This window comes from Rhea pennata, chromosome 24 (assembly GCF_028389875.1).
Source record: "Rhea pennata isolate bPtePen1 chromosome 24, bPtePen1.pri, whole genome shotgun sequence".
Classification (NCBI taxonomy): domain Eukaryota; kingdom Metazoa; phylum Chordata; class Aves; order Rheiformes; family Rheidae; genus Rhea; species Rhea pennata.
In genome coordinates this window covers 6,380,037-6,399,492 of record NC_084686.1, presented here as the reverse complement: position 1 = coordinate 6,399,492, position 19,456 = coordinate 6,380,037, and the positions used below count along the sequence as shown (strand labels likewise).

At 56.6% G+C, this 19,456-nt stretch overlaps 1 protein-coding gene across 1 annotated transcript; it reads left to right on the top strand.

Moving 5' to 3' along the window:
* Positions 1-1,773: 1,773 nt before the first annotated feature.
* ADAMTS15 (ADAM metallopeptidase with thrombospondin type 1 motif 15) lies at positions 1,774-18,333 on the top strand. Its single transcript, XM_062594457.1, has 8 exons — positions 1,774-2,909; positions 10,417-10,549; positions 10,892-11,059; positions 11,767-12,050; positions 12,331-12,508; positions 13,168-13,349; positions 14,095-14,270; positions 14,939-18,333. Exons 1-8 carry the CDS (start codon positions 1,935-1,937, stop codon positions 15,717-15,719), a joined length of 2,877 nt encoding a protein of 958 aa, XP_062450441.1. The 5' UTR covers positions 1,774-1,934; the 3' UTR covers positions 15,720-18,333.
* The last annotated feature ends 1,123 nt before the right edge of the window (positions 18,334-19,456 follow it).

The following is a 19,456-nucleotide window of genomic DNA, read 5'->3' as shown; positions in this document are numbered from 1 at the left end:
CATTGCATTTTGGCCAGCAGACAACCCACCCTGACTCACTGAGCCCAACGAAGTCAAGTGGTTTTGGGGTCACAAGTTCAGCTTCAAGGCACAGCATCAAGCAGCCTGGTGGCAAGCCACTGAGCACTGGCACTGACACAGGCCAGGCTGCAGGCTGTGGGCTCGGTGCCTTAAGCAGCACTTTTGGTTTATGTTCCATATATGCACAAACTCATATGCTGCACTTGCAGTCTTTGTCAAGGCCTGAAATTGCATCAGAATCAGCATGTCTACAAGAAGGCCTTAATTTACCATTAAACCAAGACAGGCTGTTGGAAAGGAGAGCAAGCGGCAGCTCCTTGGGCAGGGAGCACCCCTTCGTAGTGCCCTGCACTGTCTGCCTGCGGAGCCGCTGCCACGTGCACCGTGAATCTCCCAAGGGCTAGCCTGTTCCTCCTGCACAACTGCTTGGGATGTCTGTGTGCTTATCACAGGCAATAAATCTATTCCTTAGTCACAGACAGTTGCTGAGGCCTCTTCGTTTTTCTCCTTTTAGCTGTCCTGCCCATGATGCAGTCTTCTACCTCCCATCAACTCTTCCTGGCCCCAAATACTGCCCTGACGATCACAGTGTGTTTGGTGGGCACAGGACTGGAGGGGACGACCCCCTCTGCCCATGCACTCCTCAGCATGTCCTAGGGTCCCAGGGGTGAGGACAAGATGGGTCTCTGCACTGGGCATATAGAGCGCTTCCTTTGGTGGCTGTGGGGGTGTGGGAGGCTGAGCCATCCCTGAGGAGTGGAAGTCTCCCCTTTGCTCTCTGGTTAGAGCATCTGGACGGGCCTGGGGAAGGGTAGCGAGGGATGTGATACAGCCAGAAGTTGGTCCCCTGGGGAGAGGAGAGCAGGGAGGCACAAAACCCAGGGCAGGGCAGGGTTTCGCCCAGCTGGCAGGCAGATCTGAAGGCACGTCTCTGCCAGGTCGTGGGACACGGTCCAGACCTTGGTGCTAGGCTCACCTGGGCTGTGTAGATCAGACTAGCATCTTCCTGGACAAGTGCAAGAGCACAATCTTCAGACAGCACATAGCATGCAGGCTCCCACCCTGCTGAACAGGACCCTGCCCGAATACCAGCACAGAGCAGAGGACCCTTTCTTCCCCCGTGCCACTGCACACCCCTGCCTCAGCCAGAGCCACATGCACCACCAGCAGCTTTGTGGGAAAGACCGGATTCACCAGGCAGCCTCGCCCTTGCCCCTGAGTTTAGAGCAGGATCAAGCAGGGGGACACCAGGGCGAGGAGCTCGGGACACTGGAGTATCCCCGGGGGGCTGCAGGGTCGTGCTCCTGGGGCACCGGGGGGAAGCTGAGGAACCCCAGCTCTGCTGCCAGGCAGAGGTTTTTAGGAGGGCAGAAGGTTTTTCTTTTCGGGGGAGCCCTCCGAGGTGCTGCCCTGCTGCATCCCCCGCGGGGTGGCCCCGCAGCGCCGGGCGGAGCGGACAGCACCGCGGGGCCGGCCCCGCTCCCGCAGCTCCCGGCCCCGCTCCCGCAGCTCCCGACGTTGCTGCCGGCCCCGCTCCCGGCGCTCCCGGCCCCGCTCCCGCAGCTCCCGCAGCTCCGGCGCTGCTCCGGCCCCGCCGCCGGCGCTGCCGCGGCCGCGCTCCGGGAGCTCCCGGCGCTCCCGGCCCCCCGCACCGGAGTGGCTGCGGCGGGGCCAAGCCGCGCCCCGCTCCCCCCCGGCCCCGCGGTATATAAACCCGATGCGCCCCACAAGGCAGGTAGCGGCGGGGCAGGCGGCTCGCACCGCGCTCGCACCGCTCCTTTTCGGCCTCTCGCTTAGTTTCTGGCAGGGAGGGAGCGCGGGCCGGGGCGGGCGGTGGAGGGGGCGAGCCTTTTCCTTCTGCTTTCTCCCCATGCCCGCGCCCGCCTGCCCGTCGGTCTGAGCCTGCCGGGGCCATGCCGCCGCCGCTGCTGCTGCTGCCGCTGCTGCTGCTGCCGCCGCCGCCGCCGCTGCTGCTGCTGCTGCTGCTGCCGGGCACGGCGCGGAGCCTGCCCTCGCCGGGGTCCCCCGCGGAGACGGCGGTGGTGACCCCGCGGCGCCTGGACCCCGACATCAACGGGCGGCCGTACTTCAGGGGCGGCCCCGACGAGCCGCGCCGCGGCCCGGCGGTGGTTTTCCAGCTCTCGGCTTTCGGCGAGGATTTCTACCTGCACCTCGCCCCGGACGCGCACTTCATCGCGCCCGCCTTCGCCGCGCACTACCTGGGCGCCGCGCCCGCCGCCGCCCGCCTGCGCCGCCCCGGCCTCCGCCGCTGCTTCTACTCCGGCGCCGTCAACGGCGACCGCGACTCCTTCGCCGCCCTCAGCCTCTGCGGGGGGCTCCGCGGCGCTTTCGGCTACCGCGGCGCCGAGTACGTTATCAGCCCGCTGGCGAGCGGCGGCCCCGACGGCGCCCACCGCCTGCAACGCCGCCGCGCCGGAGCCGCCGCGTCGCGCTGCGCCGTGGGCTCCGGCCTCAACCCCGGCATCCTCCAGGCGCTGGACAAGTACCGGGCCCGCGAGCCGTCGGAGGAGGCCAGGCCCCCCGGGAAGGGCGGGCGGGCCAAGCGCTTTGTCTCTGTCCCCCGCTACGTGGAGACCTTGGTGGTGGCCGACGAGTCCATGGTGAAGTTCCACGGCGACGACCTCCAGCACTACCTGCTCACCCTCATGGCCACGGCTGCCCGGCTCTACAAGCACCCCAGCATCCGCAACCCCATCAACATTGTTGTTGTCAAGTTCCTCATCATCGGGCAAGATGACAAAGGGCCCAAAGTCACCAGCAACGCTGCCCTCACCCTGCGCAACTTCTGCGCCTGGCAGAAGAAGTGGAACAAAGTCAGCGACAAGCACCCTGAGTACTGGGACACTGCCATCCTCTTCACCAAGCAGGTGGGTGCAGACCCTGGGGTGGGGGGATGAGCCAGCAGAGCTGCTCCAAGAGCCCAACATTACACTGTACCTCCTGGCCATCCCTGCTCCTGCTGGCTGCAGCCCCTCACATCCCACCTCCAATGCATGTTGTGGCTGGAGGAGATTCCACTATGTGCATCTCTGCTGGCCTGATCCCAATTTGCCAAGGAATAGCAAGCCCTCCACCCATGCTGTCCGGGTCAGACTTCCTCAAGGGCTTGGATGCAGGTTGCAGGAGGGAGTGAAGGTGTGGACCAAGCTGCTGAGCTAGCCTGGTGCTGTTCTCTGGGCATGCTTTGACCAGCAGTCCAGTGAAAGCCCTGGTGGAGGGGCTTAGTGAGGCCAGGAGGTGGGCAAAGCCAGGTTGTCACCATACTCAGAAATTAGCCCATCCTTCCCCAAGGAGCAGGGAGACACCCCCCACCCTGCTGGCTGCAGCCTTGGCAGCCAGCACCCAGCAGCTCTGGCACAAAGCAGCAGCCACCCAGAAATGTGGGGTATGAGCCCAGAAGAGGAGGAGTGGGGCCAGCTGAGCATGGCCCCACTTCCCCCTTGCCTAGGACAAGCTCGCCCAGCACAGCTTGCTATGTCACCTGCCAAGAGAGCCTCTCCCCACTTCCTCTGACTGAGGTGCGGGGTCCTCCTGGGGAGCTGGAGCTCTCCAATCCGCACTGATGGCTTAGCATGGACCAAAGTCAGTGCTGGAGGAAAAGCGCTAGAGGTTGGGGAGGCATATCCAGCCCTCGCAGTCCTGGGGAACAGTGTCCCCCACTGCTAGGAGCAGGCTGCATCCATGCGGGGGTGCAGACATCAGCGCCAAGTGGGAAAATGAGGCTTTCCTGAGCCGCTCAGTCTCTTCGAGATGGTGCTGATCAGAGGTGGCTGGGCTGGTGGAGATATTACTCATTTCCACGGGTTTCCTCTTAGGGATATACATGGCCCTGGGGAGCAATTTCTGCTCAGCACTCACCCAGGCTCCTCATGGATGGATGAGAAATCCATAGAGAACTTGTGTTTCCCCATTCCCTATTTCTTGCTAGAAATACTGTACCTGGCAGGTTCAGTACCGGAAGCCTGTGTCAGCCAGCAGGCATCACTTGGGGTCTTTGCATTTGCTTTTGCCTTTTTTTGCTCCTGGCTAGTGCTTTTGCAAGGGCTCTGGAGCCTTCTCCAGCTTACATCTGGCACAGTGTGATTACTACCACAGGATGAGGATAATTGGGAAATGCCAAAGCACAGCAGCTTGGATTGTGTTTTTGCTATTCCCCTTAATATCTACTTGGGTCAGATGAAGTATTTTTCCTCTTCAGATCAGGAGGGTTTTCTCTGGGAAAGGAGAACTGGTTCTGTCTCAGTACTGACATCTACGTGGTGCTGAGCTGGGATATTTCAGCCTTGGATCCCCAAATTGCTAATGGGAGGGAAGGAAGAGCCCAGTTTGAAGGGGACAGGTCACGCTTCATCATGGAAATCGGTGATGGGAGCAGAGAAGAAAGTACAGCAGGTTTTGCCAGCAATGACAACTTGCATCCTCTCTTTCCACTGTCACTGCCCAGATATCCTTCCTTGTGGACTAGGGACAGGTCAGGAACTCCCCTTTTGAAAGCAGTGAGGTCATTCCCAAAACTTCTTTCCAAGCCAAGTGCTCACAGGAGGGAAAGATCGATTCCAGCTCTGTTCAACCATCGCTAGCATGTGGTCCCGGAGCAGTAATGATGCTGTGTAAGACGTGTGAGAGCTCAGTCCTGCCGTTCTCTCTGTCCCACTGCAAGCAGGGGCTGTGTCCTCTGGCTGGGTATAAATCTTGCAGGAGCACAGGCAGGGATTCAATTCTGGCCTGCTGGAGCAGGTCCGATCTGGGTTGGGTGTTTGCAAAAAAGAGGAAGTCTGACACTGCCGCTGGGATGAGCCAGCTACATCTCTGGTGGAAACCTGGTGAGGTCACTGGAGTTACACGTGGGACAAATCTGTTCCCAGGGATGTGAAAGCTGCTCTATCCTGAAGTGCAAATCACGGCTAGGCTACATTTTTTGCACATTGCTAAACCGTCCATTCCTGAAATCCCAAGGCAAGCTCAGTGCAGAGGCATACACTCAAGGAGACATCTGCCTTTCTTGAATGCATCCATCTGTGGTCTCCTGATACCCCAGAGTTTATCTCCCTGCCAAAGAGCTGTTACATAAGCCTCAACTTTAATTTCACTTCAAGTCCAATTGATAGGCAGTTTCCAGTTGTGTCAACAGCTTGCTGATGAATGGGGCTGTCCTCTCGCTCTGGCACTGGGTGCTCCTGCTCCTGGTGATGTCAGTTTTGCTGGACTGTGGATTTCTCTTCAGGGAGCTCAGTCTTGCTAAGCTGGTCAGTATGGATCTGTCAGCAACCATGGACAAGGGACCTTCACCTTCCTACCTTAGCTGGCTCTTGTTGGAGGAGCACAGAGCCCTTTGCCTCTTGTGCAGCACCTGCGCAGCGTGGAAATAGCTTCCCAGACTGAGGCTAACGTCTTGGCTGTGCTTCCCACCCGTCCTGAACCTGATGCTCCGTTGCTTTGTCTGGCTCGTTGTCTGCTAGCTATGAACACAAAGGTTTGCTGAATGCCTTTGGGCTGCTGTAAGACTGAAGGAACATTGCACCAAGGAGCATATTGCTCTGGCCTCCGATGCTGCAGACATCAGGAGGGAGTTTGGAAACCCACACTCTGTAATTCAAGGCTGGGGAACTTAGATTTTGGGGGCTGCTTTGGACACGTGGCTGCTAGTGGAAAGTCTCAACAGGTGTGAGAGTGTTTGTGGAGAAGAGATGACCTGTCCTCTGACTATGCAAACTAATGTAAGGTTCCCCACAGCTGACAGAAACGTCTGCAAGGCAATGAAGAAAAACATTTGGAAAATGCCCAAAAATGAAGCTAAGCCTGGCAGGAAAAATCTCCTGCTTGCAGGAGAAATCTCCAATGCAGGAAATCTCCAATACTACTAGGGAAAGAGCAGAGTGTCATAGGGATGACGGAGCCTGTTGGCAAAGGGAACACCTCTGCTGTTGCCTTGCGAGTTGTGTCTCTGTGTTTTATTCTGGTTTAATTTTTGGCCATCTCCTTGCAGAGGATGGGTTAGCTGTTAGTGCCTGGATACCTGAGTTCCCAGCCCTGCTCATTCATGGAGTCGGCTTCTCTGCTCCCTTCGCTTCTCTGTGCTTCAGAGGTCCTGTCTGAGAAATGGCTGGAGTCCAAACACTGGACGTTCATGAATGATGATAGACTCTTCGTGGTCTCTCTTGAAGCAGCACTCTCCTGGGCTTCACACTGTGCTTTGCATCCAGGCCCTAGGCTTGAGCATCCCTGGTCCTGAGTGCTGGGGAGTTTGGAGAAGGGCTCAAAGCCTTTATTCCCTTTATTGTGCCGGCAGCCGTGGACATCTGCGATGGTGAACAGAGCACAGAGAGTGCTGGCCCCTTGCAGATCAGTGCCTGCCTTTGCCCACCTCAGTCCTCTTGCATTTCTCTCTCCTTCCCTCTACAGCTCCAGTCCCTCTCCTCGCTCCTGGGCATCGTTCCTCGGTGAGCTCCTGCCTAGCCTCTCCTCTGGTTTCTCTGGCTCCTCTCTGCAGCGCCTCGCGTAGTTGCCTTGCTCTGCTGACCTCCCTGAGCAGCCTGGACCGCCGGCAAGGCTGAAAGAGCCATTCTGGGGGGGTCAGGACCCCCTTGTTAGAGCAGAGACTGCTGCCTGGCCGCTCAAAGCGGGCTGCCCCTCGGAGGCTGCGGTTGGGATTTGAAGCCAGTCCCGGGGGTCAGCGAGGGCCCGTTAGGAGCTGCTTGTTAATCCATCCCTGCAGTCAGCAGACAAGGTTCAGAGCAAGAAGTGGGTCAGTGTGTCAGTGCAGGTGTTAGGCTGCGAGCCAAGAGCTCGCGGCGCCAGCTAGGAAACAGGAACTCTTAAAAGAGCAATGAGCAGGGAGAAGCGAGCGGCCTGCCTCTTGCCTCCATCCCAGCGGTGCTCTTCCCCCCCCAGCCCGTCACCCCAGCCTCTGCAGCGGCAAGGGGGGCTCAGGTGGATGCCCCCTGAGAGCAGGACCAGGGCACGAGGGGTATGGGCTTAGCCTCCGCTTAGCTCAGGGTTGCTGTGTGCTGCTAGCAAAGGCTCTTGCTGGTGTTTTGGAGCAGGGCCCTCATCGCTTGGAGGGTCCTGCCCCACCTGGCGATGGCAGCGCGGGCAGGGATGTGGGGCTGCAGTGCGCTTGCTCCCAGGCAGCACAGCTGGGCTCCCAAACGTGGCCCAGCCCACGTTTCCTCGGGGCTCGCTCTTGGCCCCTTGTGCTTTAACATTGGAGGTCCTGCCACCCGCCTTGTGCGGCGGGTCGGGCTGTCGCACACCGTGATGGGGTTCAAGAGCGAGGACGCAGTGGCGTGGAAGGGCAGGCCCTGCTTTTAAGGGAAACCCGTTGCACAAAGGAGAATTGAATCCAGTTACGTGCAGGGTTTCCCAGCAGGGCAGTCACCACCGCAAGTGGATGTGGTGTCTTGGCTCATGGCACCATCTAATCCAGGCTTTTTGAAACCTCTCCAGAGCTTGCTGCATGGTTGGCCCTCCTCAGAGGGCAGAGGGTTCAAACGTTGCTTTCCCAAGCAACCAGCTCCTTGCAGGTGTGCACAGAGATGGGCAAGCTCTCTGGGGCTTGATGGCTTAGCCCAGGGCTGCCTGGAGCTGGGGAGAGAAACGCCAGCCCCCAACCCAAAGCACAAGGCTTGGAGAGCAAGGGAATCGCGCTGGGGCAGCCTGCGAGGCCATGGGGTCTAGAGAGCAGCCAGGGCTGGTCCCAGCCCAGAGCCGGGCATTTCTTTGCTCTGCCTCTCCATAGAATAAAGTCTCAGCTTTGTCTCCTGACTCTGTAGCCACAGGTCTCCTGCTAAAGCCATCTCAGCCCTGGCCAGGGCTCTCCGAGATTGTCGGGATTGTTATTTACTGATAGCTGAACCTGACTGCTTGGGAATGTCTTCAGCCTGGAAACCTCTTTGGAAATGTTGGCAGAGCCACTCATGTGAGGTTTCTAGCAACCCAGGCGCTTTGGCTGGACCAGACTTGAGCATGAATCACTCTTATTTATAGTAGGGGAGCACCCCGGCGAGTCCCTTACGTTTCTTTTCATGTGGAAAGCCACAGCAGCCCCCTGCCCCATGGATGGCCCCCCGTGCAACTCGCGGTCTGGTTGGAAGTGGTGGTGAGGGACAGGGACCAACGCTCTTGCCAACACAGAAGACCAGTGGGAAAATTGCAGGAAGCTCTTCATCTCGCCACACTCGCATGGGGCCTGGGGGAGGTCTGCAAGGGAGCTGATTGCAAAGGGAGAAGCAAGTGCAGCACTGCTTGCTTAGAAGAAAAGCACGCAGGAGGCCGAGGGCAGGCTTTGAACGAGCCCTGCGCAGGGAGGGCTGCCAGCAGAGCTGGCGTGCTGTCCTCAGGAGAGTGGAGCAGAGGAAAGGGGGCATCTGAGGACAAGGCTACTGCTCCTAGGCCACCACAGCAGCGTATCTTCAAGCAGTGATTTTCCTCTGCCCTTATCCTTTGCACTAGCACCTCTGGGTCTGGAGAGAAGAGCTTACGCACACATACATATATGCCAGAAAGCCCCTGCTTTGATAGGCTCCCGGTCAAGAGGGACGGGACAGGCAAGAGAGGAGAGAAAGAAAAGACCAGCTCTATCCTAAGGATAAGAAACGGTGTCAGGCTACAGAGAGCTGCCGAAAACCATGCAGAGAGCTGGTGCTAACCTAGGAACTGATCCCAGATGTCCAAAGACTGTTAATCCTTGGGAGTTTTAGAGACTTTCCTTTTCCTTCTTAAAGTGCTGGGAAACCTCCCATGGGTTCTGGTGGGGTTGCTCTACTGGACAGGGTATACGAGTGTCCTCTGGTCTTGGCTGATGTAGCTCTGTACAGAAGCATCTCTCCTGACCTGTGACGGAGACCTTCTCTGTGACTTGGGCATTGGTCCTATTCCTGTTTTCATGGTAGTTGTTTAGTCCCAGAGGAACAGGGGGGAAAGACAGGACCAGAAACCTGCCCAGGTTCGTGCCTCCAGGCAGGCAGCAAGAGGGGAAGAAGCTCGGATGAAGAGCAATTAGTTACCCCCAGAACAAAGTCTCCTGTGAGGTGTCAACAGGGCACCTAAGGAGGGTCATGCGCACACAATTTCCACATTGGCTTTCCACAGAAACCTGAGGGTCTTTCAGCTGCACTTCATCAAGCCAGAAGATGTCCTTGGGGCAGGCTGGTTTGGCTTTAGATAGACCACCGTATCGCTGTCCCCAGAGCTGGGAATAAACCTGCTCCTGCTCACTTGCTCAGTCATTCCTGTGGTCTCTTCATCTCAGCAGCTTCACTGTACATGGGTGCCAGGCTCAAACGTGTGTCCCGAGCAAAGAGCCTACCTGCAGCTCTGTAGTCACCCCAGTGCCATGTTCCCAACCTCTCTTGCCCTCTCTGCTCTGGGTCTTGCAGTCCCAAGGTCTTCAGCCTCCCTGGATGTATACCAAAACCCTTCATGCCCGGTCAAGACTCTTCTGGTCCTTGCTCTTCATACACAGCACGTCTACCTCTCATGCTGGGTTTGCCTTGGAGGTAACCGTCTCAGAGGCTTGTGACCGTGACTGTTCTTGCTTTGGTTTTGGAAGTGAACCACTGCAAACCTCGAGCTCTGCTTCAGATAGTCTACATTTTCCTTGGGCAGAATTCCAGCACTCTGGGGCTTCTCCCAGGGGTTTTGGCAGCCTGCGGTCATCTGATACTTCCTGCTGCCTCTGAAGCTCAGATGGTGCAGGAGGGGAGGCAGAAGTCTTCTGATGTCTTCTCCAAGCCCTAGAAAAGTTGGACTCTGCTGAGTTTGGAATAAAAGGCTAGGCTAGTGCCTAGTTAACTCAGCTGGGCTTGCAAAGCGTGTTGGAGACACAGAAGCCTTTCCCTTGACCTTGGTAACCTGTGGACCTGGTCCAGGGGCTTCTTATTCCGAGGAAGGAGTTGCGATATGGATCAGCTGTGAGCCACGGCCAGATGTCTTTCCATTGCATTTGGAGAGCTCTAGGTCCGGCCCTTGAGTTTGCTGAAGACCGGGGCCAGGCTGACTCCTCCGTGCTCAAACCGGGCTCCACCCTGGCCAGAGGAGCCTTCAGGGGGAAGTTACTGTCACGGAGGCTGCTGAAGGATGCTATATATAAAAAGCAGCCCCAGTGCCAGGGTTAAAGGCAACCATGCCATTTCAGCCGGGGCCGGGCTAGGGTGAGGTTTCCTGCCAACGCAGCCTGGCAGCGGGGCCGTGCGCTCCCCATCCCTCTGCCTCCTCCAGCTTTTTTTTCTTTCTTCCCTCCCCCTCCCCCCCCCCCCCGAGGTCAGTCTCCATCCTGGCTCTGGCAGGCTGATGTCCCAGGGGAACGGGGCCAAGAGATGACGGAGGCTGGGACATCTGGCCTTGACGCTAAGTTCTTGCCTCTCTGCCTTGCAGGACCTGTGCGGTGCCACCACGTGTGACACGCTGGGCATGGCCGACGTGGGCACCATGTGTGACCCCAAGCGCAGCTGCTCCGTCATCGAGGACGACGGGCTGCCATCTGCCTTCACCACGGCTCATGAGCTGGGTAAGGCACTGGGGGAGGCTGGGGCTCCCTTGGACCCTGTCGCTGTCCCTAGTTCCTACAGGCAGCCCTGCATTGGCTGGGCACCTCTGGGCTCAAAGCACAAAAAGGGGAAACTGAGGCACGGGTTCATTAACATGACATAGCCACGATGTATCACATCAGAGCAAGCCAGCCTCATCCTAGCTCCCTCTTTGGAGGAAAACTGCATCTTGGTCTGCAAGATGAATCCCTGAAAGAGACTCCCCCATTCCATGCCTCAGTCTCCCCTTTGCAAACCAAGGGGACCTGCCCTGCTCACCCTGCTGCCAGGTCCACATTGCTCATGCTGTTGCCCTCCCCTAGGCCACGTCTTCAACATGCCCCACGACAATGTGAAGGCCTGCGAGGAGGTCTTTGGCCAGCTGAAGACCAACCACATGATGTCGCCCACCCTCATCCAGATTGACCGTGCCAACCCCTGGTCATCCTGCAGTGCTGCCATCATCACCGACTTCCTCGACAGTGGCCATGGTGAGGCCATGGTGACACTTAGCAAGGAATATGCAGAAGTCCTGCAAGCCCCACACAGGTGCCACTGGAGCAGAGGGGGAGATGAAGGAGATGCGGGGGAGTGTTTCCCAGCAAGGAAGAAGGTGGTGAGAGAGGCTGGAGAGCCTCTGCTGGGGGACAGCCTGTCCCACTTTTGCCTTCGTCCCCCTCCTTTCTTGGCCCCATGGCTCAGAGTGCAGGGCAGGGAGAGCAAGATCTGCTCCCAAATGTGGCAAAATGCTGGGGCTGTTGGTGGAGGACAGCTGTTATGATCATGGGCTGTAGGGCAACTTTTCTTCCCTCTCTCCAAACGAAACTTGAAGGAAATAGTGAGTTTGGAAGAGTTTCATCTTCAGCCAGGCTTGCTTGGTGCTGGGGTGTCACTAGCAGCGACGTCTACTCCGTGACTGCCAGCCTGGTTTTACCTAGCACGACCGAGAGAAGGAGTCATTTGGGGATCTCTTTTTTCTTGTTTTTGCACAAATTCTGTATCCATAACATGCAGGCTGGCTGGGATGTAGGAGTAGATCCTGGTGGCAGGGTAAGAGGGCAGAGCGCTGGGCTGGCTTGTCCCGAATCTCCGTCAACCCGTGGGTACGGGCACCCAAGGGGAGGTGAGCTCCTGTTTCCCCACGGCGACCGTCTCCCTCGTGCACGGCCCCCTTCCTTAGCTCTCCCTCTTCCCGCAGGAGACTGCTTGCTGGACCAGCCCACCAAGCCCATCTCGCTGCCTGAAGACCTGCCGGGAGCCAGCTACAGCCTGAACCAGCAGTGCGAGCTGGCCTTCGGCGCCGGCTCCAAGCCCTGCCCCTACATGCAGTACTGCGCCAAGCTCTGGTGCACGGGCAAGGCCCGGGGCCAGATCGTCTGCCAGACCCGCCACTTCCCCTGGGCGGACGGCACCAGCTGCGGCGAGGGGAGGTTCTGCCTGAAGGGCACCTGCGTTGAGAGGCATAACATCAGTAAGTACAGGGTGAGTACCCGCGTGCCGCGCGCTGGGGAAGACAGCGCTGCTGGGAAGCCTGGAACCACCCCCCCTGCATCGCCTTGAGCTCGTGGTGGCTTTTGCCCGGACGCCAGCTGAGCAGTGCCTGGCCTCCTCCTATTAGTGACCTCCAAGTCACGTCCCCAAGGGGGGGAAACGGCAAGCTCTGTGCAAAAGCAAATAGAGGGGGAAGAAACAAATGGAAAAATGTCTCTAGTGGGACAGAGCCGAGGGAGATGCTGCTTCTCACTGTGCCGTCTCCCGCCAGGTGGACGGCAGCTGGGGGAAGTGGGCGCCCTACGGCCAATGCTCGCGGACTTGTGGTGGTGGGGTCCAGCTGGCCAAGCGGGAGTGCAACGACCCGGTGCCTGCCAGCGGAGGGAAGTACTGTGAGGGTGTCCGTGTCAAGTACCGCTCCTGCAACCTGGACCCCTGTTCTGCTGCAGGTAAGGGGTGGGATCAGCTATCTAAAGCCACTGAGTTGAGAGAGGATTGTCAAAACCTGGCTTGTTGTGTGGGTTGGTGGTAGGCAGATGCCCCCCCCTGAGCTGAGCAGTGGCGAGCTCATCATAGCAGCAGGGAATTCTCTGCTCTACTCACTTGGGAGCAGAAGCACTGCTCACATCTCCAGAGTGAGCAGCTGAATTTCACCCCCCACCCCACAGCAGACCTGAGCTTGCAGCAAGTCAAAAAATGCAACGGCCTCTTTGGGTGGGCTAGGAGGAAAGCCATTCTCAAAATGTCAAATTCTTTGACTGTTTCAGAGTGCTCTGGTAGAAACATGCCCCAAAATATCCCCCAAAATGTCAAAGGTGACCCTGCCACTTGCACTACACTACCGTTGCGCTCTGCATCCATGGGTAGTCACACTGCACAGCGAGGCATAAAAAGCCCCAGACTTACTGACCTCACTGTGCTGAGACTGCACACACTGACTCTTGCAGAGGGGATAGCATTGCTGCTGCAGTGTGTGCTACCTTGTAATAACCCAATATATCCATGCTGGAGAACCAGGCTGTCCCCTGGTGCCGTTGTGCGTGGCAGCATGCACTAGCTCAAAGCATCTGCCCTGGTCCTGATCCTTCGTGTGCCTCATTTCTTCCAGTGCCAGGGAAGAGCTTCCGAGAAGAGCAATGTGAGGCTTTCAACGGCTACAGCCACAGCACCAACCGCCTCACCGCATCCATCTCCTGGGTCCCCAAGTACTCCGGAGTCTCACCTCGAGACAAATGCAAGCTCATCTGCCGGGCCAACGGCACGGGCTACTTCTACGTGCTGGCACCCAAGGTTTGTGAGAGTGGAAGACCATGACCATAGCCAGGGTCAGCGTCAGAGCCATAAGAGAACTCCAGTGTACCGATGTGTGGTGGGCTGTTGGTATTTTGGTTTTTCTGTCTGGGAAGCTGTGAGTGTTGCACCTGGAAAATGCTGGCCGTTGCTTGGGTTTTTGGAGTGGGAAGCACACAGGAGGATTGGGGAGGATCCGTCAAGCATATCCTGGGCTGGTATAAATCAACGTGTTTGTATTGGCTTATTTACTAGAGGGATGGATTTGCTCTTACTCTGGGTTGTTAAGCAGTGTCTAGGATATGCCCCCTGATGAGAAGCTGGAAGAAAGGATGATAATTAGGCAGCGCACTAGAGGAAGTGACGCTCGCGTGCCAGCCTGGGCAGGCAGCCAGACGCAGGACTGAGTGGACTAGCATTAGCTGTCTTTCCAAGGCAGCTAGTTTCTCAAGGCCAGTTCCCTAGGTTCCCTCTACACATAAGATAATATAGGTGTAGCAGATAAGGGATTTAGTACCGTACAGACCTTTTCAGAGGCCCCAAAAGGCCTGACTGCAAGGCAGAGCACGAGGAAATGTGCTACAGAGCCTGCTAATGCCCCCTCAAGACCAGTGTGCTGGAAGTGGGAAGACTCAGCTTGAGCTATGGATGGTCAAGTGCTGGGGCACCAGTGAGGTGAGCACAGGGGAATGTGATGCCTTGGTTTGCTCCCTCTCACCCTCTCATCCTGGGGTACATCATGCAGGTTGTGGATGGCACCCCTTGTTCCCCAGACTCCACCTCAGTGTGCGTCCAGGGCAAATGCATCAAAGCGGGGTGCGACGGGAAGCTGGGCTCCAAGAAGAAATTTGACAAATGCAGCGTGTGTGGAGGAGACAACAAGAGCTGCAAGAAGGTCTCAGGCTTATTCACCAAACCCATGTAAGTGTGAGGCAACCTCCTGGGCTTTGCTGTTTCCTAGCTCTGCCTTTTGGGATGGACACAAGGAAGGTTGTGGAGCTGGCAATAAGGCTAAGCCCATCCTGAGCAAATTATCCAGGCTCCAGTTTCAGTCACTGTGTAGAGGCCTGAGCTAGCTCCAGAGGAGCAGCAGGATACATTTAATGTGCTAATGGGGTTGTACTGCTTCTGCTGCGTGAATTATCTCAGATACGTTTATATTACTGAGCCAGAAGAGTTGAAGCCTCTTCTCCTATCTAGGTGATCTCAGTTGTCACTTTAGTCTAGATGAAACTCATCATAGAGAAGAGATTTAAATTGATCTTCTGGCACCTCTAACTGGAAAAAAGACAGCTTTAGGATGGGAAAAATCTCAGGGCTGTAGCTACATAGCTTCAGGCTGAGACGAAGTTGTAGGGTAAGAGCTGGGGTATCAGTTGTGCAAGGAAGTGCTTTGCAAAACAGCATAGGCTGGCACGGGGTTGCAATGGGCAGAAGTGTGGGGGGAGAAGTGCAGCATGTGCCTCCGCTGCAGGCAACAAGCTCTGCTCCACAAGCACTAGTGGTCCAGGCTTGCAAGACCCATTCCCAGTGGGATGGGGCATCCCACCAGCTCCCTGCCTGACAGCTTGCCCGCTCTTCTCTTCCAGGCATGGCTATAACTTTGTGGTGGTCATCCCAGCGGGAGCCTCCAACATCGACATCAGGCAGCGAGGCTACAAGGGGCTCATCAGCGATGATAACTACCTGGCGCTGAAGAACGGGCAAGGCAAGTACCTGCTCAATGGGCACTTCATTGTCTCAGCCGTGGAGAGGGACCTGATGGTGAAAGGCAGCGTGCTGCGGTACAGTGGCACCGGCACTGCTGTCGAGAGTCTCCAGGCCTTTAAGCCCATCCAAGAGCCCCTGACTTTGGAGGTGCTGTCTGTGGGGAAGATGACTCCTCCTCGGGTGCGTTACTCTTTCTACCTGCCCAAGGAAAGCAAGGAGGACAAGTCCTCGTACAAGAAAGAGGGGAAGAGCTCTCCGGACCTCAACAACAGCGTCCTGAGCCTGTCCAACCGCTTGGATGTGGGCAGGCCGAATTACAAGCGTCCCTCCTACAAGTGGGCAGCGGGAGGCTGGGAGGCTTGCTCCGTCACCTGTGGCAACGGGCTGCAGAAGCGTGCAGTGGCCTGCCGTGACTCCTATGGCCAGCTGGCCTCCGAGTGTGATGTGGCCCAGCGGCCCGCCGACGTCAGGATATGCGGAGACCCCTGCCCCACGTGGGAAGCGGGTCCCTGGGCTCCCTGCTCCAAGACATGTGGCCGGGGCTTCAAGAGGCGCATGCTGAAATGCATGACCCCAGCTGGGCAGCTCCTGCCCCGGGATAGTTGCAATTTTAGGAGGAAGCCTCAGGAGCTGGACTTCTGCACCTTGCGGCCGTGTTGAGCGGGCTGGGAGCATTGCCGAAGAAGGCATGGTGTCTCTCTGGCTGGAGATGCATGGCTGAAGGTGGAACAGAAGCCAGGGGTTGGGAGAGGGGGAGATGTCCGAGGACGAGGGGTCTGTTACATAGCACATATCAACTGGACAAAGGACCTGTGCATGGGAAGAGCATGCGCCCGCTCTTCCCAGTGCGCCCAGGCGAGAGGGCCTCGGTGCGGTTTTTATAGACCAGGTTGCTCGGAGACAGAGCAGGAATAAACATCTACCTCGAAGCTGCTGAACTACGCGGAAACCTGCCGCCGACCAGGCGACGCTGAGAGTCGGGGGGACAGAGGGAAACGTGGGCCAGAGCGGTCTCTGGAGATCGCTGCCTGGGATCGATCCAAGGACACGCAGAGGATGTCCCTGTATTGCACAGATCGCTGGTCTTCCCAGGGCTAAGGCTACCGCCCTCCTCCCCCTTCCCTGACCTCCCCGAACACTCGCACTAAACGGGACCAAAAGGAATTACCAATGCAATGATGGCAAACTATACTGTCAAACCAGCCGTGCAGCGAGGCGCTGGGGCTCGCGGGAACTGACGCCTTCAGGGCTCGCTGGCAGCGACTTCGCAGCCTGGACACACCGTCGCTGCTATCCAGAGAGCCTCAGCTGCACCTCGGTACCGGGCTGCAGGGTGGTGGCTTTATTTTTGTTTTCTCCTCATGTTTATCATCTGAACCATGTAGATTTTATGGTGCTTAACTCTGTATTTTTGACCTCCTCCCTCTTCCTGGATGTAAACCTTGTGCAGTGGGGACAGTGTTATTCCCAGTGGGCCCTCTCATAAGGCCAGGGTTCTCCTACGGTGCTTTGGGAAGAGGGTGTAGGGAGGCTGGGGGCTGGCAATGTGTCTTGGCTAACTGGGCAAGCAGTTCGCAGATGGATGCTCATTTACACCTTGGTCCAGGGCAGGGTGTAAACTGCATACCTAAGGCCCTTTGGGGCTTAAGGAAATCGTTATGGAAGTGCGACTTGGGCTTTAATTCCAGATGGCAACAAGCAACTGTACTGTAGTATCACAGCATGGTGCTCCAGCATATTGGACCAGAAATAGCCTGACAAGTTGCTGCTATTTGACTTTGCTCTGGAAGTGGTGCTTGCTGCCCAAAAGGACCAAGAGGCTGTGCCCAGACACCCTACTGCCCTTTTCCCTCCAAACTTTGGGTCAGGGTTTTGGGTTTTTGTCCCCCACCCCTGCATTAAACCCCTAGAGATATTCTGAGCTGAAATCTAACAGAGGTGGGTGCAAATTCTCCCACTACTTCCCTGCCCTGAGCTGTGGCAACTTTCATGGCATTGTTTTTGAATGGCGAGAGCGGAAGAGGAATTGAGGTCCTTGGCCTCTTCTGAGGGAGGAAACAGGACCAGAAGTGTTTAGGTGCACGGGGAAAGGGGGACAGGGCGAACCTGTTGCTGCTGCAGAGCATCTGTGACCAGCCATTCCCTCTCAGGTTCCCATCCAGGTGCTTTTAGGTGAGGGTTTATTATGGACTTCTATCAGTTACGTAGCATCATGCCTGTTCTGCTCAGAGGCTGTATCTTACCTCATGCAACATCCTCCTCACAGTGACTCCTTAATGGTTCTTTTTTCCCCAGTCTCTGGCTCAGATCGTATCATCAGGGATCCTTTCACTCTTCGGTCTTCCAGTGCATAAAGGTGAAGGTCACTGGAAACTCCTTGTGCCCTTTAACCAGCCCCAAAGGTCTCTCAATTGGCATGTTGCCTGGGCATCACAGCCCAGCGGTGGCTACACTGGACTACGTAGCACCACATCAAGTTCATCCTCTTTCCCTCCTTCAGCATCCCTGTTATTGCTTGGCGGGGGGGCGCATGTATGGGGGAAAGGGTCCTGGCAGGGTCTGGAGCAGCTTTCCAATGCAAATAGCAACAACAAACAACATTCCTAGTTTTAAGATAATAACAGAGTAACTATCAGGCTGGCTCAGTCTAAAGGTTTATCAAGCACCCTATCCTGTCTCTGGCAGCGGTCAGCAGTGAGTACGGTGGGAAAGATTTCAGGAAACCGGACAGCTGAAGCACAACCCTTTTCTTGATAGACCTTTCCACTAGCTTAGTGAATTCCTTATGATAATGTCTGTGGACCTATCCTCCATGAATTTATGCAATGCCTTGTTGAGCACAGTAATGCTTTCAGTCTCCACAACGCTTGATATGGCCAGGAGCAGATGTTGTGGTTGCTTTGCACAGCAGGGGACTGAATTTTGTGTTCTAGGAAACCCCTTCCAGGTCTACATTCCCATGAATGTATCATCCATTTTCTGCCGAGCCTACAGGGCTTTCGTTTGGGAACAGAGTTCTGAGGAGCTGCCCGTTTTGTGTCTTTCCACCAAACAGATGGTTTCCAAGCCACTGAGAAACTGTCATCCTCGTTCAAGGGGGAAAGGACGGGTTGGGAGGGATTTCTGGTGTGTGGTTCTTTTGCAAAGTGTAGCGCAGAAGGACGGAAATGCCGATCGTACTGGCTGCTTTGTGTATACCATGTATACTAAACATCGATCTCTGCTGTTTGTGCATCAATAGCAAACCTGAAATAAAATTGTATTTAAAGTTCCACCTGGTTGCCCGTGCCATATGTGCTTGTGCCTATGCGGTCGGGTTGGTGGCCTCAGAGCACGGCCCACCGTTTCTCAGAGACTGTGTTCGGAGCACCTTTGAAGCCTTAGCTCATTAACTGATCAAGGAAAAAAAAAAACCTGTGCAGGCCTAAGAGCTTTATTCTGAATAAGACAACCATTTGCCTCACTTCTGCTCTAAGATTTGTTACTGGCAAAGATGGTGCGATGGAGATAGTTTATGCACGCCCGAGGGCTTGCCTGCACCTGCGGGTTAACGGCACCGACGCTGCCGCACGAGGCTTGCTTGCTTCCACGTGGGAGCCGGTCGCCGTTCTGTCGGAGCAGCAGCCACCCCTGCTCGTAGAGAGTTAAACGGATTAATGTACGCTGGAACGGTGCTCTCACGTCCTGGAACAACCGTGTCCGCACATACCATCGCTCGGGACGCTCCGCGGCTGAGCCGCTCTGCCGGAGCCATTCATTCCATATGCGGACAAGCCCTAAGTTAACGGCGCTTTACACATCACCTTCAGATGGTCCAGGAAAAGTGACTTGAGATTTACAGTGGTTTTAGCGTGAGCCGATCTGGCGCGTTTGCCATGTTGCTAGGTGCTGCGAAAACAGTATGTGTTCATCGCGCTGCTTGCAGGAAGATTCCCAGCACACCCTTCATGAGTCAGAGCCCGCTCCTGCAGCCGCTTCGGGGCCAACTGTGAGATAAGGCCCTTCCTTTTAATGGGACGTGTCGGTCCGGAGGTGCCTGATGTCACCGCCTCCCGTTCGCAACGGGGACGGGCCGCCCGCTCTTTTCTTTCCACCCGCAAACGCGATTTTCTCGATCATTATGCTGTAATGAGTTGGCAAATTTAAGGCCGGCCGGAGCGTTTGGAGGGAGCCGAGCCTGTTTTGCATAAGGCAGAGCACGTTTCTCGTTACCATAACGGAACGAGCAGAACAGACCCCACCGCCTTCCCCCTCGCCAGCTCCTGCAGGAGAATGATTGATCGCTTGGTCCTATCCCCCCCAAGAAAGTCGAGTTTCAGCACAAATACATGGCGTGCTGCAACGCTCCAGCTGCACACAGCTTTATTAAGAACAGACAGCGAGGTCTGCACCCGGTG